General features: G+C 43.1%; 1 protein-coding gene across 6 annotated transcripts in view; it reads right to left on the bottom strand.

Moving 5' to 3' along the window:
• Positions 1-25828, bottom strand: part of SYT7 (synaptotagmin 7) — a 212876-nt gene that overhangs the window by 47745 nt on the left and 139303 nt on the right. For 2 of the 6 annotated variants that reach the window (XM_033157075.1, XM_033157083.1), the window contains exons 4-5: positions 20975-21106; positions 14228-14590 (exon numbers count right to left, since the gene is read on the bottom strand). The exons of 1 other annotated variant lie outside the window; for it this stretch is intronic. In XM_033157075.1, the coding sequence (XP_033012966.1) occupies positions 14228-14590; positions 20975-21106 (495 nt within the window). Of the gene's footprint in view, positions 1-14227; positions 14591-19601; positions 19818-20974; positions 21107-25828 lie in introns of all 6 variants that reach the window. 3 more of the 6 variants (XM_033157118.1, XM_033157091.1, XM_033157099.1) reach the window with 3 other exon arrangements.

The raw sequence follows: 25828 nt of genomic DNA, 5'->3' as shown, positions 1-25828 counted from the left end.
ATTGTTTTAATGGATCCTTTGTTGTATATTTATATTTTGCATTTTATTGATTTGTATTGTAAATTGCTTCAGGACTTCTTTTTGAAACAATGTACATCCAGAATAATCTAAACTAACTAAATGATACATGCATTTGATTGATACATACAGGATAGCACTGTAAGATTGCTCATCCATAGGATTATTGGTGTATGCCTTGGGAATTTCAAACTCATAAATAGGCTACAATTATTATTATTATTATTATTATTATTATTATTATTATTATTATTATTATTATTATTATTTTAATAAACAGATTTCCAGGTGGTTTCTACTCTACTGTTGAATAATGGTTGAAAGCAGCCTAGAGAAAGAAAATGTTTTGGCTAAAGACGAGAATTCCCATTTGGCTCTGGGACCACTGTCAACTCCAGTGAAGTGCTTTGAACCTTCATTTGTGAAGGTTGGAAGGAAAATGGCAGAGTGTGCTAGCTCCTCATCACATCCGCATTGAGGTTAAATGGTTTTGCAGTCATGCAAGATAACAGTTTGCTTCCTTTCCCATTTATTTTTCTGTTACAGAACCACTCTATTCCACCCCCCTGCCCAGTTAAAGGCGTTTCTTTCTAATGATTTCCAAAGGTGTAGCAATGTTAAGTCTGTTGTGGCACAAACAGCAGAGACTTGTGACACCGTAAAGACTAAACAAAATAAAAAAAATAATACATAAACACCATAAAAACAATAACAATATAAACAAATATAAAGAAAAACATATACAAACCTTAACCAACACCTATCTTTGTAATTTTCTTGTTACTATCTTCTCTATTTAGGAGACTTCCCCTGTTCCCTCCACTGTCTTCAAAATCGCATATATGTTATAGGTAGCTTTATATCTTTTTCCACTAACATTTACCATATTTCTTAATACACTTAACTTTACTTAATCGAATATAAATCATAGCTTATTCACAAAATCTTAAAATACTCTTTAACAATTGAGTCATTCACACAAAAAATTTCTTCTAAACAGTTTTATCTAACCTAAACCTGCTAAAGCCGATCTTCTGCTTAGTTCTGCTCAAATATTCAATTTTACAGATTTAACTAAATAGTCTTTAAATTTTTTCCAATCCTGCGACACCTTCTCCTCCCTCTGGTCTCGGATTCTAGCGGTCAGTTCTGCGAGTTCCATGTAGTCCATTAACTTCATCTGCCATTCTTCCACTGTTGGAATCTCTTCACCTTTCCAGGTTCTTGCCAATAAAATTCTAGCCGCTGTTGTGGCATACATAAAAAATACTCTATCCTGACTGGGTATTTCTTCATTGGTCATGCTCAAGAGAAATGCCTCTGGTTTCTTACTAAAGGTAATTTTCATTACCTTTTTAAGCTCATTATAAATCTTATCCCAGAAAGCATTTACCCCTGGACACGACCACCACATATGAAAAAAGGTACCTTTCGCAACTTTACATTTCCAACACACATCTGACATTTTAGTATTCATCTTAGCTATCTTAACTGGTGTCAGATACCATCTGTATACCATTTTCATTATGTTTTCTCTTAAACTGTTACAAGCAGTAAAATTGATACCTTTCTGCCACAATCTCTCCCAGTCATCCATCATAATATTATGCCCCACATCTTTCGCCCAGTCTATCATTGTCGATTTAACCAGTTCATCTTTCGTATGCCACTCTAGCAACAAATTGTACATCTTGGAAAGGTTTTTAGAGTTCGATTCGATCAGTTCTGTTTCCAGTTTTGATTTTTCCACTTGAAAACCAATTTTTTTGTCTAATTTAAATGTTTCGTGTACCTGATGATATTGCAGCCAGCCGGGGACTTGGCTCTTGACTTGATCATAGCTTTTCAGCTTAAATGAGTCCCCTTCCTGCTGCAATATGTCCATATATCGTAACCAACTTGCAGACATATTCGGTCTCTTGTAGGCCTTGGCCTCCACTGGTGAAATCCATCTAGGAGTCTTTCTCTCCAATAAGTCTTTATATCTTATCCAAACCTGATACAAAGATTTTCTAACTATATGATTTTTAAAAGTTCTGTGGATTTTAACTTTGTCATACCAAAGGTATGCATGCCAACCAAACATATTATCATGTCCTTCCAAGTCCAACACATCCACATTCTCTAGTTTAAACCAATCCTTCAACCAGCAAAAGGCCGCTGCTTCAAAATAAATTCTTAAATCCGGCAGGGCAAAGCCTCCTCTCTCTTTAGAGTCTGTCAAGATCTTAAACTTAATTCTAGGCTTTTTACCCTGCCATATAAACTTCGATAGGTCCCTTTGCCATCTCTTGAAACAATCCAGTTTATCCAAAATTGGTATGGCTTGGAATAAAAACAGCATCCTTGGTAGGACATTCATTTTAACCGCTGCTATTCTTCCCATTAACGACAATTTTAATCTCGTCCATATCTCCAGATCTTTCTTTATCTCTGTCCACAGTTTTTCATAATTGTCCTTGTACAGGTTCAAATTTTTTCCTGTGAGATTGATACCTAAATATTTTATAGTTTTAACAAAATTGAGACCAGTGCCATCTTGTAGTCTTTGTATCTGTTCTGCACTCATATTTTTGCTTAAAACTTTGGTTTTCTGTTTGTTTAATTTGAAGCCAGCTACACGTCCAAATTGTTCAATTAATTCCAGGGCTTTGGGGACACTGCTTTCCGGTTCCTGTAGGGATAGCATCAAATCATCTGCAAAGGCGCGTAATTTGTATTCTTTCTCTCCCACCCTAATTCCTTTTATCTGTTTATCTTTTCGTAACATATTTAGAAGGACTTCCAGGACCGTAATAAATAACAAAGGGGAGATAGGGCACCCTTGTCTTGTTCCTTTCTCAACTTCAATTTCCTCCGATATCACACTGTTTATTATTATTTTTGCTCTTTGTTCTGTATAGATGGCCTTAATGCCATTTAAGAATCTTTCTCCAACTCCCATCTTTTCCAAATTCTTTTTCATAAATGTCCAAGATACTTTATCAAAGGCTTTCTCTGCATCAATAAACAATAGTGCTGCATCCGTATTTATGTTTCTTTCCAGCTTTTCTAAAATATCCACAATAATTCTCGTGTTGTTACTTATTTGTCTTCCTGGTAAGAAACCTGCTTGATCTTTATGTATATAATCTTTCAACACTCTTTTCAATCTTGTAGCCAAAACATTTGCGAAAATTTTATAATCCACATTCAGAAGGGAAATTGGACGATAATTTTTCATTAGAGTTTTATCTGTATCTGGTTTTGGAATCAGTGTGATAAAGGCTTCTTTCCACGTCTCTGGTGCCCTATCTCCTTCTAGTATTTTGTTGCAAATTTCTTTCAAAGGCTGCGATAGCCAGTCTTTCAAAGTCTTATAATACTTTGCTGTTAATCCGTCTGGTCCTGGGGCCTTCCCTTTTTGCATGTTGTTAATTGCATCCTCTATCTCTTGGATCGATATTGGGTGGTTGAGGGTTACTAGTTTTTCCTCTGGGACTTTTTGCAATCCATTTTTTTCGAGAAATCGGTCTATCTCTCCTTCTTCTATCTTCTCCTCCTTGTACAGTTGCTTATAAATTTTTTGGAAACACCATCTGATTTCCTCCGGGTTCTCCACAATTCTTCCATTTACTACCAAATTACTGATGACATTTGCCTTCTGTCTTTTCTTTAACTGCCAAGCTAATAGTTTTCCACATTTATTTGCGGATTCAAATGTTCTTTGCTTCATCATTTTCACTTTCCATTCAATGTCTTGATTCACAATTTTTGCATACTGGGATTGCAAGTATTTAATTTCCTTTTGAATTTTTACACATTTGGGGTGTCCTCTTAATTCTTTTTCCTTCACTTTAATTAATTTCAGCAACCTTTCCATTTCCGCATTTTGTAGTTTTTTTCTTTTTTGCTTTTTCACTTATGAGGAATCCTCTCATTACCGCTTTACTTGCATCCCAAGCAGTCCTTTTTTCAACTTCCGAATTCCAATTAATTTGAAAATACTCCTTCATCTTTTTCACAGCTCTTTCTACCAGCTTTGTGTCTCTCATCAAGGCGTCATCCATTCTCCACCTAAAAGAATCCTTGGAAACCATTTTTAGAGTTACCTGTACCGGATTATGGTCCGAATAAGTCTTTGGGCCGATTTCTGCTTTTTGTATTTTTGGTGCCAATTCATTCGAGATCCAAATATAATCTATCCTCGACCATGACTTCTGCGATTCACTGAAATAAGTTGCCTCTGTTTCGGTGGGATTTTTTAACCTCCAGGAATCCACCAAGTTCAAATTGTCCAATTGTGTTTATGTATCGTGTTTTTATGGTGTTTATGTTTATGTTTAAGCTGTGTTTTTGTTTTTCTTTGTTTTAATGGAAAATAATAAAAAATCTTTTAAAAAAATAAAAAAATAAAAAAATCCTTCCAGTAGCACCTTAGAGACCAACTAAGTTTGTTCTTGGTATGAGCTTTCGTGTGTATCTGAAGAAGTGTGCATGCACACGAAAGCTCATTCCAAGAACAAACTTGGTCTCTAAGGTGCTACTGGAAGGATTTATTTATTTTGTATTTTGTTTTGACTATGGCAGACCAACACGGCTACCTACCTGTGACTGTAAAGACCAGTTATGGCATAGGTTTTTGTGGACTATAGTCCACTTCAGGAGGTGCTTCAATGAGTTCAGAAATACCACGTTCACATTCAGAAATACCACGTGGTATAGCCCTACTAACACGGTACCAAATGGTACAGTCCCCCTGAAGAGAGACAGAGAATTATGCTTCAGCGCTTCCCCTTTGCAAAAAAAAAACAACCCACCAGAAACATCAAAGGGTAAAGGCAAAGCAACAATCCTTCCCCCTTAAGTACCTACACTATAAAGGGTATAAGCTTTTGAACATGAGGCCCTTGCTTACGCCCAAAGTTCCGAATCTAAAGTGATACTGGGAATGGTATGAAAAGTGAATATGGAGGAAGCAGGATGCAAATGCGGGTGCTATCACGGTCTGTAGTACACTGAGAAGCCTTGCTCACCAAGTCTTGTGTTCCTTGGCTTCAAAATAATGCCCAGCAATTGTTCACAGATCACTTCACTGACCTCAGCAAAGGCTGTGGAGACCAAGAAAACATCTGCTATAAATAGCTTAAATGCTGTTCTGTAGGCACTGTTTGCTGCCAGCCAAAACGCAGTCATCTCTACCTTCTGTTCTACAAGGACAACAATCACATCTACGTGATGGTGTCACTCTTCAATAGCGTGCCTAGCAAATGTGTGTGATGAATTCAGAATGGTGGCCCCTCTGTTCTATGAGAGCACCATCATTCCCATCTACAGTGAACCAATAGGCAAGGCTCACTAAAATATGCCAACTGATTTTTGTTTTCATTTTTGGGGGTGAGTCTCAATCATGCAGGGGAAAGCATGCAGCAGAAGGGCAAAGGTAAAGGTAAAGGACCCCTGGACAGTTAAGTCCAGTCAAAGGCGACTACGGGGTTGCGGCACTAATTGCTTTCTGGCTGAGGGAGCCAGCGTTTGTCCACAGACAGCTTTCCGGGTCATGTTGCCAGCATGACTAAACCGCTTCTGGTGCAACGGAATACCGTGACGGAAACCAGAGTGCACGGAAATGCCGTTTACCTTCCCACCACAGCGGTACCTATTTATCTACTTGCTCTGGTGTGCTTTTGAACTGCTGGGTTGGTAGGAGCTGGGACAGAGCAATGGGAGCTCACTCCGTTGCAGGGATTTGAACCACCAACCTTCAGATTGGCAAGCCCCAGAGGCTCAGTGATTTAGACCACAGCACCACCCGCGTCCCTTATGGCAGTAAGGTATTACTCTCTGCCCATGTGAACCTACCACGAAAACCTACCAAGGCAAGAAAGAAGAATCTCAGGAAAACTTGCCCCTGCTGGCCTTGGCGTGAAACAGTCTGGGGTTGACAAGGGAAGCTACTCTAAACCATTTAGTGACTATTACCTATGAGTAATCCAAAGACCTATATCTGCACAACAACCCACTCAGTTCCACTGCATGATGTGGGAGTGGGTACAATCCCTATTATTTAAAACCTGCTGTCCGGCCTCAGAAATCTCATAGTACTGTCTAGACCTCATTAATGCCCTTGAAGCGGCATCTTATCTCTAGCCAGATGTCTGATAGGTGCTGGACAGATAGTTCTGTTTCATCAGTTTCTATTGAAGAAATGAATTGTTATACGTGCCACTGGTTTTGCAGTGGACAGACTATGGGTCTGTCCACATGGTATTTTACAGTGGATTCAATGCATCCCAAACATGCATGTTTTTCGCATAGTCCTCATTCAAGTGGTAAAGGTGAAGGTAAAGGGACCCCTGACAATTAAGTCCAGCCGCGAATGACTCTGGGGTTGCAGTGCTCATCTTGCTTTAAAGGCCGAGGGAGCTAGCTTTTGTCCGCAACAGTTTTTCTGGGTCATGTGGCCAGCATGACTAAGCCGCTTCTGGCAAAACCAGAGCAGTGCATGGAAATGCCGTTTACCTTTCCGCCGGAGTGCGTTAGCACCCTGGTGTGTACACAGCCTTAATTCTAAAGTTGGAGTTGCATTGATTGTGGTTTCCAGTTGCTTGCCTTTCTTCTATATGCTCCCCCTTTTCTTTTTGTTAACTTTGCAACACTTTAGAATTCTAAACAAAAAGTGGGGGGAAGCTATGATCCTTGCTTCAGACAGTGAACATTTTCACCCACGGAGTCCTCCATGCTACTTTGAACGGATGACACAGCCTCATTATTTCAGCTTCCCACAGGCCCTGGTGTGTGTGTGTGTGTGTGTGTTAATAAATGCATTTGCATTAAAAGGCAAGGAGTGATGTAAAAACAAGTTTTTACAAGAAAACAAAACAAAAAACCTAATGGACTTTCTGGGGGTGGGGTCGGGGTGATAGAATTAAAAGGTAGTGGCTTCTTGAGAAAGAACAACAATTGGGCTGATTAGCTAGTTCGCATTCTGTGGGTACATTTTTCAACCAATTAAGGCTGAAATAAGCAAATGGTGCTGTTCAAACAGAGATGTCCAGAATCCTCTGGAGATGAAATGAGACTCATCTTTAAATCAAGAATCACACAAACTAAGCAAGAATTTTATGAAGCTGCATATGAGTATCTTTTCATTTTAAACTAGGGCATATTCTGTGGTGCCGATGTGGCTCAGCAGGAAGGTGCATGTGTAAAATTAAAGAAATGTGCCAGTGTATTAGAATTCATAGAACCAGGACCAGTATGCAATGAATTCAGAAGTCAGTTAGTCTAACCTTCTACTGATGAGCTTGTTACAGCTGGGACTCGCGTGCCCCAGAACTAGGTGATACTTGTAGCTTCGCTCAACAAGTAACATTGCAATGAGTATGGGACTGCAGGCAGGACACAGAAACCATACATTGAATTAAGTGGGCTGACCTACCTGACTGGAGATTATTTGTATGCATGGAATTGAAAAATGTGAGAACTCTTTTATGTATGATAATGCTTAATTTGCACCTCACTATTTGCCATTAGTTAACATAGGCACACACCTCACTAGCCTTGGCAAGAACAAAAGCCTACTTCTGAGTGGCATTGCTCCACTGATCATTTAATCAACAGCCATTTGCATCTTGTCCAAACAGCATCTACCACTACTGTTTTGTGCTTGGCACACACAAGTTCCAAATTGTCCTTATTGGTTCTTGCCCTTTTACCTGTTGCTCCCTAAAGCCATTCAGTTGTCTTGAAGCAGGAAACCCAAAAAGGTCTCATGCCTCTGGCTGCTTAGCAACACCTTTTGTTAGAGAATCCTGCCCCTCCTCTAACCTCTGTCAGATCCCATCACCTATTATTTCAAGCATCCTTTCCCCCAGGAAGCCAGATCTAATTATTGCTGTGTTCAGGCATTCACCTGAACATGTGAACATTCAAACTGTGGATGTAGTAGTTACTGGGATTTTATCCCTTCCTTTTCTCACATTTTCTTAGTTTCCTAAATATGACCCTTCTTCTGCCTTCCATTTGGACCTTCCCCCTTGGTGCATTTGGGCCTCCAGTTTAACTTGCCAGATTGCGCTATAAGGAGCAGGGAGCGGTTCTAGCAATCGTAGGACTCCCTGCCTCCACCTGTTTCTATCTCTGCCACATAAACAAGTGTAAATGATCGATCCAGGCAACATGGGTTTGGGTAGTCTCTGTTAATCGCTCTACATTTGAACTAAACATTTTACTCTTTTGTAAATATTGGGTTTGGCACTTGAAGCCCCAAAACCATTTTATGCGTTGATCACCATTTAATTCTGTAAACAAAGGAACATTTTTCAATTTTAAACTCATAATTGGGACTCGGTGATTTTTGCTAATTCCACAAAATAATTAAAAGCAAGTCAAGGTGCAAAGCAATATTCCCCCAATTGTGGGCAGTGAGAGCTCTGGATAATAGTTCCCAAATATTATGCTTCATGGTCACATGTATAACTCACACATTTGGGTAATGCATTTTGAGACAACTGCAGGCAGGGTAACAAACCTATCTAAAATACAGCGCTACCATTTATCAACCACATAATCTGGACCACTGTGTGCTATAGTCAGACAATGGATGCACTGCATAATGTTGCAAATAGGTTCAGATGACCCTAATAAGTGTATTTGCTACAGGTCACATATTTACAGAGTAAGACCTTTCAAGAGCTGTGGAACACAGGTGGACACCTAACACCTACTCAAATGTACTTTCAGCACCAGGCAAATACCTCATTGTTGTTTTAGTAATTTTAAATTATGTTGTAGCTTTGAATGCTGTCAGGTGGGTGGGGTTGCCTTGACATCACAAAGACACCGGGTAACCCATACAAAGGCAAAGGCAAAGGGCTATGAAGGCACTGTTGATCAGCTGGTTGGGGGCACTAGCAAATCTGCGCTTTTTCAGGCACTGCTGTGATCATTTTCTCTTGCAAAGGAACAGGGCTTTGCAGGGACCACCAATCAGACTCCCTAGAAAAGACTCTGATGTTGGGAAAGATGGAGGGCACAAGGAGAAGGGGACGACAGAGGATGAGATGGTTGGACAGTGTTCTCGAAGCTACTAACATGAGTTTGGCCAAACTGCGAGAGGCAGTGAAGGATAGGCGTGCCTGGAGTGCTCTGGTCCATGGGGTCACGAAGAGTCGGACACGACTGAACGACTGAACAACAACAACAACAAAAAGCCACGCCAGGGAAACTTTACTGGGTTCCAAGTCTAAGAACAATTACAGGGTCTTCCACGTTACATTAATTCATAGTGAACTATAATTCCTGTTAAAAACTGTTTGCTTTAAAGTTCCTGCAAAGCTCCTTCTCAGCTGCTGCTGCTGCTGCTGCTGCTGCTGCTGCTGCTGCTGCTGCTTCTGATGCTTCTGCAGTATAGACAAATAAGCCAGAATCTGGCTAATCATCCAGACCTCATCACTTCCGCCCCGCCAAACAAACCAAGAATGGTAAGCAGGCTGCTTCTTCCCATTAAACCACAGTTTCTGACTATAGTTTTATGTGAAATGGAAACTCAGCCACTATAATGATCCTAATTAAATCATGATAATCACTGTACAGATAAATCATTGTAGTTTGTTCTTTTCAACTGCAAAACTATTTATATAACCGCAGATCAATTAAACATTGCAATCTACCACTGGAGATCTTTGACCAAAGCATTTCATTACAGTCCCATCTACGCAGAGGTCAGTTCAATCCAAAACAGGCTTTCTGCTCTCAGCTCAAGTTGGGCTGCAGACACTACTTGCTTTGGTTGCTTTTGGTTGCAGAGAAGAAAAGGAGGAAGTTAGAAGTGTGTGTGCAGAAGCAGGGGAGATGCCTCCTACAGCTTAGGACCCATGTTTCCTTCCCAAATATGCTTCTTAGAATTCAGAAATAGATAACATCTGGAGTATGTGAGCTAGTGCCCAGAAACAGGGAGGAAGAATAGTTGCTATTTCTTATTTTAATTAATTGACAAAATTTATATACTGCTTACTTGTAGTGTAGTAAGTGGTTTATAAGAAATAGTAAAATTATCAATAAAAATGGTTAAAATCAATTAAAAACATTAAGGGTAATTTAAATAACAGTAAAATAAATTAAAACATGTCAGCACCTATGGTTCTGGGCGGGCTTGCCTAAACAAAAATGTTTCAAGCAGGTGCTTGAACAGCAGAGGCACCTGGCTGGTGTCAACAGGCAAGGAGTTCCATAGTTGTAGGTGCTGCCACACTAATAGATAATATTGCGTATTATCCAATCTTCCCTGAATCTTTTGAGCAACTCCCAGTCTCTTCTGACATACTTTTGAATAACATGCCACCTCTCTCCCTAACATTCTTGTCACTAAGGTATAAATTTATCAGTTGCCTTCAGCCCTTCCTCATACAATTTGCCTTCCAAAACGGTTGTTGTCATCCTTATAGCCATAGCTTTCCCCCTCTGAATTGTTTCTAATTTCTGTGTCACAGAGATGCTGCAGGCTCAACAGCAGTTTGGCAGGCTTTATAGCACCAGCTGAAAACCACTGCTGTTCATTACTGGTAACTCTTACTGAGAGTGTCTATATGACCAAAGACTACAGCAGCTAAAAGCAACTGATCATGTCCCTGTGAGCTCAGGAGAGTATTATCAAAGTGACTTTGCCACCACAAGTGGTATGGGAACAGCACCAATATACTAGTGGTTTTATCTAGCATCAACTTTTATATTGAGCTGTCACATAAAGGACTTTTGCTTAATTTTTTATTGATATTTGGACCTCCTGTGCAGCCATGATTTCACTTTTGTTGAGTAGAACCTCCTCCCTGCTACTTTCCTGGAACTTATATTTACTTAAATCCTCCTTATTTCAACCCAGTGTACCTACAAATGCAAAAGTGTTGAGGAGCTTTTTTCAAATGAGATTCTAAGTCCTGCATTGTGAGGTAATTGGGACACTCCTGGCTACAATGTTAAACCAACTGACTCAGGAGCAAATCCCACTGAATTCAACAGGATGAGTGTGTACCTCTGTGTGGTTAGGATCATGCTGTAAGAGAGTTGACCTGTTATGGACCCAAGGGATCATGTGCACTGGAGATGTTGCTTCTTCAGCTAATTAAATGGAGGTCCTAGCAAGATCCCGGGTGGTAGATTCTAGGAAACTTATGTGCTCTTGTCCTACTTATTTGTCCTTTATGGCTTTATTGTGAACTTAGAGCCATGTTGATTTTTTCTTTCATGCTCTGTCTTAGCACACTTTATCCTAATCATGGACTTTTGAACCAATGGAAAATATTACCTAAGCTTCTTAGCACTGCCGCTCAACAAACAATCTTTTGCAATGTTTTGACTTTCTACATACTTTTATGGTATTTTTTAAAAATAAAAACTCTAATTTTATTTTACTCTGTTCTTCATCCATTAAGTGCAATTTTTAAACAGGCAATATTCATTTGGCTCACCTTATTCCAATGTTACTCATGGTAGCCTTATCATTACTATGATTTGGTAAACACGTGCTCTCAAGGAGGGAATGGCCAGGCAAGGAAACACCCCTGAGCAATAAGTATAGTGCTTTTGCCAGCTTTGGAGTTAGTGATAAAATGATGGCAGCCACACCCATGTGGGTTGAGGAAGCAGCACAAAAATGTCATGAGATTAGCCTGGTTTTGGCTTCATTTAAAATATCACAGCTAAGAATGCTAAAGTAAAAGAAAAAACAATTATTTGTCCATAGTCCCTTTTGTGTGGTCCCTGATCATACACACTGCCTCAGATAACTATTTGGGTGGTATTCCACTCTATGTAGCTCTATGTAGTCTGTAAACCCACGAGGAAAACACACACAGCACCAACGGCATTCAAAATAAATTAACTTACTGTTAATCATATGTGGTTGCATATATGAGAGTTTGTGGTTGAGCTGGGAATCTTATGATCTACCAAGTCCTCTTGCGGCAGTGCCTGACCCACAGCTATCCTTCTTCCAAATTCTCACCATGACCTTCCTTAGCCGCACTGAAAAATCCCACCAACTGAAGAGTATAATGCCCTCCCTGAAGCTTAAACACACCACAACTTCAATTCCCTATTTACCATTCACATGAATGGCTAATTGTAAAAATTACTACAAGCACGGGCAAATATTGGCTCACGTTATGGCAAAGAGAAGCGCAACAATCCCCCTCCTGCAAGGAAGTAAGTGACATTGTCAAATTCCTAGATAAGGTGACAGTGAAGGCTTCAGCTTAACCATTGGTGCCTGGAATTTAGAAGCTGTCACCAACAGGGAAAGTATTTAAGACAGATTAAAAATCACATGCTTGAAGCCGCTCTGACAAAGCTGCCTTTACAGATCACAGCAAGGAGGATCTGAAGGACCGATAGGCAGGGATTTCGTGGATAAAAAGACCAAACCCCTGTTTGTGAAGGGGAACTGAAGAGTCACCTCTTACTGGGAGGGTTGTCAGCTTTGCAGTGATGTAAAGAAAACCTCGGTGCAGGAGAACGGAAGAAGAGAAAATCTCTCCTTAATGTTACAAGGCAGCTTTCTCCTGTAAAGAGGCAACAATTGTGCTGGGGGCTGTGCGCTAGGCTGGGATGTGGGAAAATTGGGTTCAAATCCCTGCTCAGCCATGAAACTCCTAAAGTGGCCAAGGGTCCATCATTTGCAAATTCCATTTGAACTTTTGGGGATAGGATGCATTCACCCACTTTGCATACCACATTCTCCGGTTGCTCAGCTTAAACAGAAACCTGCACCCATTGGCTACAATATTAACATAGCTGTGGAATGGAAGAAATTAGAAGGTCATCTAATCCAGTCCTTATGCTGAGACTGGACCCCTGTATTTAAAGAATCTATTTCCATTACACTGTGCCAAGGGCTAAGAGTACACGGGTCCAGGCTGTGTCATGGCAGAAGAGACCATGGGGCAAAACAAACATTATAACATCAAATGTTCTTATTTTCAGAAAGGATAACAATTGAACCATTATATCTATGTTTATTAAATGAATAGGAGAACAGCTCTCCCCATAAGAACTGACCCAGCCCCTGCAGTTATCATCTGAGGCCCTTCTTCCTGTCTCTCCTCTGCGAGAGGTCCAGAAGGTGACAACACGAGAACGGGCCTTTTCTGCAGTGGCTCCCTGCTTGTGGAATGCGCTCCCTGGTGCCTTTGTTACTTATCTTTAGGTGCCAGGGGAAAATATTCCTCTTCTCCCAGGCCTTTGGCTGATTAAACAATCTGTGGCCTTTTAAAATGTGTGTGTGTGTTGGGGTGGATGGTATTGTTCTTGTTTGTTACTATGGTGTGTATTTTTGTGTTTTTATATTGTAAACCATCCCATGATCCTTGGATGAAGGGCGCTATAAAAATAAATTAATGATGATGATGATGGTTATAGCTGGAGATTCCACTGCATATAATTAGAAAGCTGAGGAACCCAACAAAGCAATGGCTACTAGAATAATTCCAACATGGAAGAAGAGAGAGAAGGAGACCCTTATATGTTAAGCTAGTCCTTCTCTCCACCTCATATCAGATTAGGAATAGACAAATTTCTCCACTTTGTTTTTCTCAGTTTGAATTTTTCCAATCTTATTATGCCACATTTCCTCATCCATTTGTGATTTTTTTAAAAAAAAGATGAAGTTCTCCTAAAAATTCATCAACATTTTAGTGTACATTTCTTGTAACGTACCCATTTTTGTATCTAATTTTTCCTAATACATACATTTTAAAAGCATTTCCCCCCAATGTCATGCCTTTTGCTACTTTCATAGTAATATAAGCATACTTTCTGCACACTTTCCCCTAATATACATATTTTTGTACACATTTTTGGTGGCAGAATTGCATCGAAAAATCCAGAGCAGTATGAATTCTGAAGGACAGCTGTGTTTCAGGTTGCAGAGCGTTTCGAGAAGGGCGAATTGGGTGGCTTCACATTGAAATGCGAACCGATCCAAATAAGAAGATTAGAGTTTGGGTTGTGAAACTGGGCACTTTGGGTGGTGTCTAAGGGGAGAATGAGATTGCTGATTCTTCAGCTGGTGATGAGCTATAGCTGTATGACAGTACGAGCTGACTGTCTCGCACACACCGCTGCCTTCAAGGGGGGGGGGTCAATTGCCTGTCTCAACACAGGGCACGAAACTAATGGAGCAACAAACAAAGTGCAAGAACATGCAGAGAGAAAAAAGAGCAAGATAACTTACAGGAAAGACTTCATATCCAAGCCTCGATTCCGAATCTGCCCCACCACATGGTCCCAGCTCCCAGGATTGGAGCGGCTACGACCACCACCTGTCCTGTGCTTGGAGCCAGCAGAGGTCCCTTGCCGTGACTGCGCGGTCCGACAGCCCCGGGGATTGCCACTGGTGGAGGTGGTGTGGGACTGCAGGTGGCCCAGGCTCTGGCTGGTGGTGGGCTGGCTGTGGTTGGGTTTCTGGTGCTGGCTGAGTGGCTGTTGGAGACTCTGCTGGCGCATGAGGGTGCGCGGGCGCTGGCATTTCGGGTCTCCTGCTGAGGTGGGGATATACTCAAGGGTAGTGGCTGTGGACATGGTGGAATCCTCAAAACTTAGGGAGGTGAAGGGCGAGGGAAAGGAGAAAAAGGAGAAGAAGGTAAAGGGGCAAAATTGGAGGAAGGAAAAGCAGAGAGTTAGAGAGAAGATGCCCCAGCACAGCACTCTCTCTGCCAGGCACCTTCGGAAGCAGCAAGCTGTCCTTTGGGGTTGCAGCTGCACCTCGGCTTCTCCAGCAGCATGGAGCCCCCGCCCTGTAGCCATTTTGCGGCCTCCCTTGCTTGTCAGTCCTTGAGCTCAGTGTGAGATCGCTTGCGAAGCGACTTCTCCTTTCTGTGCTCCTTTGCTTGTAAGGAGGCTCAGAACACCAACTCTCGTTCCCGAACTAATTAGGCTGCTTTGTGAAGGCAAATCCCCTGGTGCCTGTGCTGCTGCTGCCTGTGACATGCGGCGCACCCAACAACCACTTTCCCCATTGGCTGTGTCTGAATCAGCAAACCTCACCCAAGTGGCAGTGGGAATAGGAACTCTCACATGTCCTAGGAATGGTGTCACGGACACTGATGGCCAAGCTGGTGGCATGCTCTAGGGCTCAAGTTTTATTTTTTAAATGAGGCTGTAGCAGTTCCCTACTCTCATCTTGAATACAGATAGCATTGTCTTCCAGAGCACATAGTTACACTTAATAGGATTGCCAACTTTTTGCGGACAGGATTCTACGCCTTTAACAGCTGCAAGGTAGTCAGAAATGAAACTGCTGCAGCTTTTCCTACTATCGTGTGCCAAAGTTGGCATTGGGGTTTGCACTTTTGCCTATTATGTCGCAGTGAAAGACACAGAAGCCTGTCCACTGAAAGGCGGCAAACTGGGGGAGTTTTAACAATTACAATAGCCGTGTTGGGCTTGGATTTGTTAGGCAGGCATGGACAACATCTCAGCATTTATGTTCCTGAAAGTTGCCATATTGTCTTCTCTCACATGAAACATTCCAGTGAAATTTGGGGAGCTGTTTGAGAAGGGAACTAAACTTGAAGGTTGCAGGCCTCTGTTTTCAAACATGTGTCACTGTCAGACAGCTGCAACACAATGTGTGTGTGTGTGTGTGTGTGTGTGTGTGTGTGTGATTCCAGAAGATGAGGTGAGTGCGAGAGGGGTGCTGAAACTTTCCTCCCTACACTGTTTTGAGTGATCAGATGCAAAAGAGCAAAAGGCTTCTGCACTTTTGTGCAGAAGAGGGAATTTCAACAGCTTGTCATAAAAGCTACACCTGCTGAAATTCTCTTTTCTGCACAACTATGGAAAGAGCAGGAGTCCTGCCGTCTTTGGCACCTGTCCATTCCACCACTGCTCCTCCATCTTCCAAGGCCACTTTCCTCCTGTCTGGGCTTCATTCTGGTCTCAAACCACAGCTAGGAAAAAGGAAGCTGGGGAATGGGTTGCATGGTAGAAGGTGGGGATGTGGAGGGGGTGACAAAGCAAAAAGTAAGCTCCCACACCTCCACTTGAAATTGCCATCACTTACTTTTTGGCTTTTCAGTGTGACCTGTGTTTGAAGATGCATGCCTTGTTCTGCCCTCAAAATCAGGACTGAAGTACATCACAGTGAGGTGTCCTCCGCCCTCCTGAGTGTAACGCAAGATGCATACAGTAGTTTGGTATAGCTATGCCTTACTGCAGAGGTAGCTACTGTGGTACCCTCCTGATGCCGTTGGGCTAATGTCTCCCATCAGCTCCAGCCAGCTTGGCCAATGTGAAGGGATGATGGGAGTTGTAGTCCAACAGCATCAGGAAGGCACCGCATTGGGTATCCCTGATGTACAGTTACTGGCCACGCCCCTACAGATGTGTGAGAGAGCCTTGTAGGAATGGTCTGTATCCTGTGGACAGTGAAGCACAGGACAGAACATATGGCTTGAAAGACAACACAAGAAGTGCAGATTGCTGTCAAAAATACATGACAGAGCCCCACAGCTAACCACACAGAACAAGTGTTTGAGCACACATTCAGAAACACAATGCAGATATTAGCTAACCATTCAGCCAAAGACTTGAGAAGAACAGACATGGCTGATCACACTGTTAGATGAAAGGACAGGAGGGAAGGCATGCAGGTACTCACAAAAAAAAGCCTCATGGTCAGGGCTGTTCATTTTCTGCTGGTCTGCACTTGCAGAATTCCAGGTGGAATTTGATATGAGCAAAAGGATTTAGATTCCTGAAAACATATTAGGAACATGGGAAGCTGCCTTATACTGAGTCCTCCCATTGTTTCATCTATTGTTTAGGGTTTCAGATAGGAGCTTTCTCCAACCATATCTGGAGATGCTGGGGTTTTGAACCTGAGATATTCTGCACATAAAACACGTGCTTTACCATTGACTTATGGACCTTTTCCTTCATTTATTTAGAAATGCTTTATAAGCCTTTATGTTTGTGGAATTATATCTAAAAGCTCACTGGCATTACTGGGCGGCAGAGTGGTATGGCATGCATAGCTAGCTATCCCTCTCTTGGGACCTTCAATCATCTTCCTGTACCCATCAAACACAACTGCTTCTCAGTTACCTGCCACCACATCTGCTCTCGCCCTTGCCCCAAGTTCTAAATTTTAGCAGAAAGCCAAGTACCAAGTTCATGTACAGAGTGCAGATTTGCACCCACCGTACCAAATCACCTAACTTGTTTTGAGCGCTTGGCTTGCCTTTCCATAGTAGAGAATTGGCTTTCTTTCCTTTCAAATTTTAAAACACCATTTCTGAACAGCCCTGCCTGCAGTTAAAGCCAAAGCCAGAGTTACCGGTAGGAGTGGGAAAACAAGTGCACAGGAAAGGGATGTGTACAATAAATGACAAAGCATGTAATATAACAGGATGGCTGAGAAAGCAGGCTGCTGAAGGCATAACGGTTAAGCTCTGAAGGGTGCGTTTGGGTGTGCCCCCCGAAGGATATGGCTGGCCTCATGTCTGAGTATCTCACAGAGACGGCCAATCCCTGAGGCAGGTGTGTCAACATGTGACAGGAGAGAGGTGCACAGGCGGCCAATCACCCACCAGTCTTACTGTTTCCCAGCTCTGCTTCTCCCCAAGCCCTCCTGCTTTCTCAGGGTGGAGCATCCGACAGCAGTCCCTCTAGAGCAGCCAGATGGGACTGGCTGTGCCAAAATATCTCACAGGCCACTTTGTGTAGAAATTAAAGCCAACCTAGTTCTTAGGTTTAACCAAGGAAGCACAGAAACCAGGACCTCAAGGCAGAAGGGTTCGAGCGTTCGTTCCTTACTTGCTGCTGGCCTGACCTGGCCTGGCCTGAAAGCCACCTCCACCAAAAACAGCAAAAAAATGCTGATGCCAGGGATGTAATGGCAAAGTGGTGGAATCTTTTTGTGTAGAGAAGAGAAGAGAAGAGGAGAGAAGAGAAGAGAAGAGAAGAGGAGAGGAGAAGAGAGGAGAAGAGAGGAGAGGAGAGAGAAGAGGAAAAGCAAGAGAGAAAGAGAAAGGAAAGGAAAGGAAAGGAAGGACTTGTGAAAACCTATGTAAGCAAAGAGCCCAACACCACCCTTTTCTTGCCTTGGAAAATTATTCAGGTAGCTCTGCATGCATCTGCTACCAATGAGCTTGTTTGGATCATGTACTGAGCCCCTAAGCCCAACCCTGCTGCTGCCAGGCATGAGGCAGAAATGGACCATTCCAGCCACTGCCTTCTTCACATGCAGTGACCTCATTTCAGTTTTCTATCAAATCCTAAATTAGTCCAATTTTCAACCTCTCAGTCACAGGAAACTAAAATTGGCTCTCCTAGGCCTGGAGCCAGCAGACTATATAAATTTCTATCAAGGGTAATTGCTGTGTGGGAAGCAGTCCCAGTGCTGTAGGGACTGTACCATTTACACCTGGCCCTCTGGCATACGTGTGGGTACCTTATCCCACTTCCAGTTCCTATCACAAGGCTATTGTGCAAGCAGACAGGTAGGCTATCTCAGACAGACAGACAAAGCAAAGTAGCGCTCCATCACAAAAACACACATGCCAGATACAGGGACAATCCAGTCACAAAAATCTTCATTATGAGGGATGTATATGAAAGATTAGTTTACTCCACAATGAAAACTTCATTTAGTCAGAAAATGCTTCAATGTCTAGGACTAATCTGGATATGAATCAATATTAAGACTTTTGGTCTGCAGCTGAGAACATGAATTCAATAGGATAGCTCCTTAGGTGTCAGGAATGAGGCGCCTGACAGGAGAAATAAACTACCGGTCATTTTCTGAGTCCACGTCAGTTTTGAGAAGCCACATAGGAATGCTCATTCAGTAGTAACAAGAGGAAGAGCTGTTTGGAAACCTAATGGAAGATAAGCCCACTAATAAAGATAGTTATGGGATCTTTCTGCTCAAGACACAGGGAGCATCTGTGAGAGATAAAAAGGTCTGGAATGAATCGCTCTCTGGTCTCACACTTCTGGACAGCTCACACTAGGATCGCCTTGTAGCTCACAGTAAATTTACTCAGAAGCACCTAATAGCGCAGGTACTGCTACAGTTGCTATGGTCAGCCCTTTGGCCTGACCTAGCATGAAGCCCTTATCTACTGATGGGCAGTCCACTGAAAGCTGCTAATAGAGTCATAGCTCTCTTCTCCTGAGCCTTTAACCTCTAACTGGTTAGTATTATAAATTAGGCAACTAAGGATTGCACACTGGTAACACTTACTAAAAGTGAAATCCTTTTTCATATGGCAAAATTCTGTTTATTTTATTGATTTTCATATGCTCAGGACTACTTCCATATGAAGCCACAGAGAGAGAGAGAGAGTGTGTGTGTGTAATACAGCCCTCTGCTCCTGCACAACAGAACTTTTTTCACTAATCTCAGGGCACAGCAGACTGCTCCATCAGGTATCACAACCATCACCTATGCTTTCCTCTGCTCTGCCTGAATCTAACACCAAGATGGTAGCTGGATTTGGTTTCACCCCTCCCCCTCCCTGCCCCCGCCCTCAGCCCATTCCTAGCTACAAGGACTTCTGCGTCACAAGGCCAGACCAGGCCTGTAATGTACTCTCACTCACTTGGATAGGCTGAGCTTCCCTGCTGCTAGGTGGCTCTGCACCGTTTGCCATCGACCTCTCCCCGCCTTCCCAATGCTGGGCTCGCTGTGGGCAGACACGCTGCTCTTCATGCCGTCCTCTCGGAGCTGCTGCCTCTCCCCATGGCGTCCTTCCCGCTCCCCAGCCAATCCTGAGGTGGCTGAAGCAGCCAACTTTGCACCTGACAACAAAGAGCCACTGGGGCACGTCAGGAGAGGAAGGTGGCCGGTGGTAGTGAGAAGGAAGTCACGCAAGAGGAGGGGAGAAAAAGAGAAGGAGAGAGAGAGAGAAAGAGAGAGACAGAGAGAAAGAGAGAGACAGAGACAGACAGACAAGGGACAGACAGACAGACAGAGAGAAAGAGAGACATCAGCACTGCAAAAGAAAGGGCCAAGGAGAGCCTTTGTCCCAGGCAAAGACAGCAGGCAGCCCTGGCTTGGTTGTGAGGTTATGATTGCAGCCAAAAGTTACTTTATTCCATAGACAAAGAAGGGTTGAACAATGGATAAGGCCATTGGGAGAGGCACTGTGCAGGCGAAGGGAGAGAAAAGCCATGTTAGTGAGAGAGCTTACCACTGCCATCACCATCACCACACAGTGCAGATGCAGAGAACACGCTGATAGGGTGACCAAAACGGGCAACCCCGTCCTGTGCTGCAGAGAAGGTGGAGGGGTGTGAGGGGTAGGAGAGCCAAAGGAACTGGGGGGCGGGGGGCAGGGAGGGAAAGGTGCCGGCCTCTCTTAGTGAGCTGCTTAAGGCAGTGGTTCTCAACCCATTGGGAGCACCGTACAAGCCTAGCAAGCTGAACGTCTGAGCCAAGGCCCCTCCAGAACAACAGGACTGCTATAAGTTTGTGATTGGGCTCCAAGGCCTTGGGCACATTGGCCAGTGTTGGCCATTGTTTCCATTTGGGTTGGTTTATGTCACTATTGTGTGTCTTGGGTTTAAAGCCAAGTACAGAAGCCAACCACTTGGTTGGAAGGCCTACCCCGAGAGTTAATAGTCAGGAGCTTGACCTGATGCCAATGAATCCGGAAGAACACTATATTGCACTGGGACCAGAGAAAAGGGGGAATCCAGGGCATCAAACACACAAGTCTGTCATACCAATTACCAGTGCAAATGCCAGTAGTTGGGAACCACTGAATTAATGGATGGGAAGGGGGAGGGAGGGAAGGCAGGAGGGGTTGCTCGTCTCCATGGCCATTTGTCCATGGGGAGGGGGTGGAGTGTGAGGGAAGAGGTAGAAGGGGGAAGAAGGGGAAGGGAAAGGGGAAAGCAGGAAGGGGGAGGTTGGAAGAAGGGTGTGCATATACTCACTATATATGATCAAATCAGTTAAAGAGAGACTCACTTGAGGGAAAGTCGTGGATCACCATACGGGGCGTAAGGTGATATGTTTAGTATAAACTCCTTGGGAGGGTAGGAGCTCCATTTCTGCTGCACTGTGTTGTCATTGTTATTCCAAAAGTCTCTGTCTAGATCACTACATCAGCCGGTGATGAGGGGAGAAAAATAAAAATAAAAAAGGGAAATACAAGAGAGAGAATCTAAATTCCTGCGAGGGGAGGAAGGAGAAAAAAAAACCCAAATGAGAGACAACGAGGTCAGAGTGGTGATTTCTCCTCCTGTGGAAGGTAAGCTCTGTGCCTCACACCCACATGTGTACACACACACACACATACACACACACACATACACACAGGGGGACAGGTGGGAACAGGAGGTAAAGCTGGAGAAAGACAGGAGCAGGCACCTCCAGAATCTGGTGGAAAGAGAGAAAGAGAAAGAGAGAGAGAGAGAGAGATGGCGTGCAGTTAAAGAAGTTTCCCTCAGACGGCCTTACACCTTGCCTTCTCAGGCCCTCCACTTTGCCTCCTGGGAAGGACAAAGTAGTGCCATTTTGCATGCACTACTCATTTTTCAGTCTTCATCTAATATGGAGCCTTCTAGAGAAGGATTGCAATAGCACCTAGCACAATGGCAGCATCTTTTTAAAAAAATAAAAAAAAATAGTAGCAATTTCTGTCCCAACCTCAAAATATTGGCAGGACCTACTGCTGCTTCTGCAGGGGGAGAATAGAATCTCTTCCAAGTGGTTCTCTGTGCAGAACGTGTGCATCAGATTGGAGATAAATGTAACAGAGAAGCAGCAAAGAATCTTGGGTGACAGGTTAGGGAGAACGACTCACCAAGATGGTTCCTGTGAGACACTGGAGTAGAGTGTTATAATTCTATCAAGTGTATAGCAGCGTGGAGCACATGAGCGGTATAGAAACCATGGGATTTTGTTCACGTGTACTGAAGTGAAATTCAAGAAAATCACTGGGAGAGAATTAATTTGAGCAAGGCTTTGGCCCTTGAACCCTTCCCCCCATGCCTGCCAGGATGTGTGCCTGGAGCATTGGAAGTAATAATAAAGATGACTTTGGATGCTTGTCGTCAAGAAGAGGGCCTCACGCAGCCTGAGGGATGTGGCATGTCCTCACACGGATCTTCTGCTCAGTTGTGCAGAAGGAGCCAGGGAGGGCGATCTGTCTTGAATCAGAGGCTGTGCACTGGCAATATTCTCTAAATAGGCCATGACTCCCACTCTATGATCTGATAGAGCCTGACTAAACCATCTTCTCCTGATTTTAGAGATCATCAAATGGCTACCTAGCACTTGTTTCACAGGACTGAGATCTGACAACAATGGTCTTTGAAGTCAAGTGGCTCTTTGGTAAATTTACTGGAGACATCAAAGGTTCCTTCCAGGGTACACTTCTGTGCGCAGTCCATTCGCTGCTCATTAACTGTCCTCCTTCCAGGCTTGAGGATGAAAAGCCTTTCCACTGGCCTCTTGAGAGACATAAGAGGAGAAAATGAAAAACCTGGGATAAAGGGTAACTGCTTTTCCCCCAGATGACCTGTTTATTCAGCATTTGTCTTGGGCGTTGGGTTCACAGAAAGCGTTTCCCCACACTTTCCAGTGCATTCTTCTTATTTAGTTGTGCAGAACTTCACAATCAGCTATACTCGCACAACCTGAATTTACCAGGACGTGATTAAATCCCACCCCAAAATAGCAGCAGTCTGCAAGCGCCTGAACTCAAGGCTCCTTCACAGGGAATGGAAACACAAAGAAAAGTGTTACAAGGAAGTGGGGAAAGTGGAGAGGCAAGACTGTGAATCTCTGCCTGCCTCCTTCCTCATATGTCACTTGCCTTGTTGAGCTTGGGATCAGGGGTGTCAATCATAGAGGCCTCCTGCAATGGGACTGTGCAAGGCAAACACTTCTGCTGCTGTGCAATGTGAGTGAAGAGTCCCAGGCTTTCCACATTGCTATGTTTAGTGGCGGTTAGTGCTGCTGCTGCTGCTGCTGCTGCTGTATCATGGATCTTGACCCACTCATAGGCATAGCCATCCAGCGACAGCAGAATGTACACAGCCCGCCAGGTCCCAAAGACACCAGGGAGACAACAGTGAGTATCACACATTTATGATAAAAGAACACGACCCCAGATCTCTGTATTCATCACATCTGGTTCTGCTAAGGATTTAGCTAATGGAAAGCAGTGACACTCAGAGACTGAAGCTACAGATGGGACCGTGCATCCAAGGATGCAATATCTACCTATATGCAAGTATGTGCACACATACACACTCACTCATGCGAAATATGAGGTGTAAGCACACATCTACATACAGTGCGTGCGCACACAGACACACATATATATGAATAATCACACATAAATGCTTGCACAACACAAATGCACACATACTGAAATGTCACCAATCTTTCTGTTTGGGGGTCAAACTAGATGTCACTTTAAGGGCATAGCATCGCAAGCAGTCGTGAATACGTTTTTTCTTTATTTATTGGGTCTCCCAATAACTATAGTATGCAGGAAGGTGAGGTATCCCTTCCCTCCACAACCACAGTCCAAGATGAAAATGCACCCTGTATGCAAGCTATAAGGCTTAGAACAAAAGCTCCCACTGGCAACAACAGGAATATTCTTTCTAAGCTTGCAGGGAGAGAAGTGTTGCCCTTGGGATTGTGTCTGGAGAAGGAAATAATGAACTTCACCTCTGTGCATGCTGTGGTCCTGATGACAATCACCCTCCTCCCGCACTTGTTAAATAAAGGAAAAACACATACATGCAGCTTAATGCTACATAGTTAGTTTGTGCAGTTTGGCCCTCCGTATCATCACCCCAGTGGGTTTCTTGGCACCAAACAGGAGGAGATACAAGTCAGAAAGTGCCAGATGTTCACACTTTTGAAGGAACACTCCTTTTACCAGATCCACAAAGTTCCATGGGATGTAATCAAGTTCCCTTATTTCACAACAACTCAGCTTCACCACTGAACTCCTTGGAATAAATGCCAGATCTCTGCAGTGTCCTGTACTGCAGAATATTTGACTTGGCAGTCGCATAGGCAGATGGCAGCGAGGAACTGAGGGTTAGCTTGTATGATCATATTGGAAGGCAAAACACCAGCCATGTTGCAAAACTGATACTTAATCACGCTCTTGGGAAATGTGAGTTTTTAATCATTCCTGAAGATGAGACAAAATATCAGTTTCACCACATGGGAGTTAATCTACAAGGAATCGTAACCATGGGAGAAATTTCACCTCAACGTGATGTATCCCTATCATATAAACTCAACTCATCATAAGTAATTGTTGCAATGTGAAAGAAAGGGAAGAACTAAATGTAAGAAAGGGAAGAAATAAATGGAGACCCAGCTTCAATTGAGCTATGAGCTCAGCTGCATTGATGAGTCAAAGGAATAGCCTAGGCACCTTAAAGGTTTTGTTCCACCACATTGCTTAGCACAGCAGCTTCATGTGCTACTGCAATACTCAAATACCATGATATGCTCCATCTCTTCCTTGCTTCTAAGGGAAAGCTCTGAGTTAATCACTGGGTAACTAGGCGAAATCCTAAACACACTGACTAGGGAGTAAATCCCACTGGAAACAATCGGGGTTACTTCCAAGTAAGCATGCATAGGAATGCAGTGTCAGGCTTTAATCCTATGCCATTTACTTAGGAGAAAGACCCACTGAAATCAGTGGCCTTGAGTCCAAGTTAACATGTACAAAGATCGGGTTATAAATCTTTTCTACACAGAACACCCTTTGTTGTATGTTATAGCCCTGAACCCACCACACCCTTCAGGGACAAAAAGAAGGAAGCATCTACTTTGAAGAAGTCCAGCTCAAGGAGCTGAGCAGAATCATCTCCTGCCAACAAACCAGAAACATTGTAAACATTTTTGGGGAACAAGTACAATTTTAACAAGGGTTAGGTTACAAATGTAGATGAAAAGTATATATAGAAAATGTTATGTGACACACATTACTTTTAAAAAGAGAGTAAGTGTTCTAGGTCTCTCTCCTCCGTTAGCCTTCAAACCAAATGACAGTAGATCCTCAACAATATTTATCGGGAAGGTCCCAAGAAAATGCAATGAAAGAAACATTCAAGTAAACAACAGGGGCTCCTATGGAGCAAAGTTGGGAAAACCTATTCTTTATGTAAGACAATGAGGAGAAGGAGACCCAGAAGTGTTTATAGAGAAGGGTGGGCCCTATCATGTTATCAGAAAGCTGATAAAGGATAAAGCTTAAGAGAGCTCTTCCACAGCTGCTAAGGTAGCATATAATTGGTGGGAATGTGGAATTTGGCTTAGTCCCCAGCTTCCTGCTAGAGAATATTTTCATATAACCGGGGGGGGGGGGAGATCAGAGGGGCTTAAATCACAGTGACATAGACAAATATGCTGTTTACAGTTTGTCCCACTGCTGAGTCTTCTATGCCACTTTACTACTACACAACTCATTGCCAAGTCATTTCTTTGTGTGAACACACACAGCCACAAAGGAACCTGGAATAAGTCCATAGACCACAATGACTTGGAGTTGTTTCAGAGGAAAGGATTTATTTATTTATTCAGGCTAAAGGAAGACTATGCAGCCAGCCATGCATTTTGCTTGGAACCAATTGCCACAATCTGAAAATGTGGGGGGCATGGTCTTAAGGCTCAGGAATCTACATACATAGAGAATATCCATAACCACCTTGAAGTTGTTGTTTTTGCAATCAGGCAATAAATAAATTTTTTTGAGATAAATAATAAATAAAATAATTATCTTCTCACCCCGTGAAAAGGGGCCAAGAGGATTTTACTAACTTTTCCACTACAGACACG

Source organism: Lacerta agilis, chromosome 1, assembly GCF_009819535.1.
Source record: "Lacerta agilis isolate rLacAgi1 chromosome 1, rLacAgi1.pri, whole genome shotgun sequence".
Classification (NCBI taxonomy): domain Eukaryota; kingdom Metazoa; phylum Chordata; class Lepidosauria; order Squamata; family Lacertidae; genus Lacerta; species Lacerta agilis.
The sequence above is the reverse complement of the archived record's forward strand: the minus strand, read 5'-3'. Positions and strand labels throughout refer to the sequence as shown.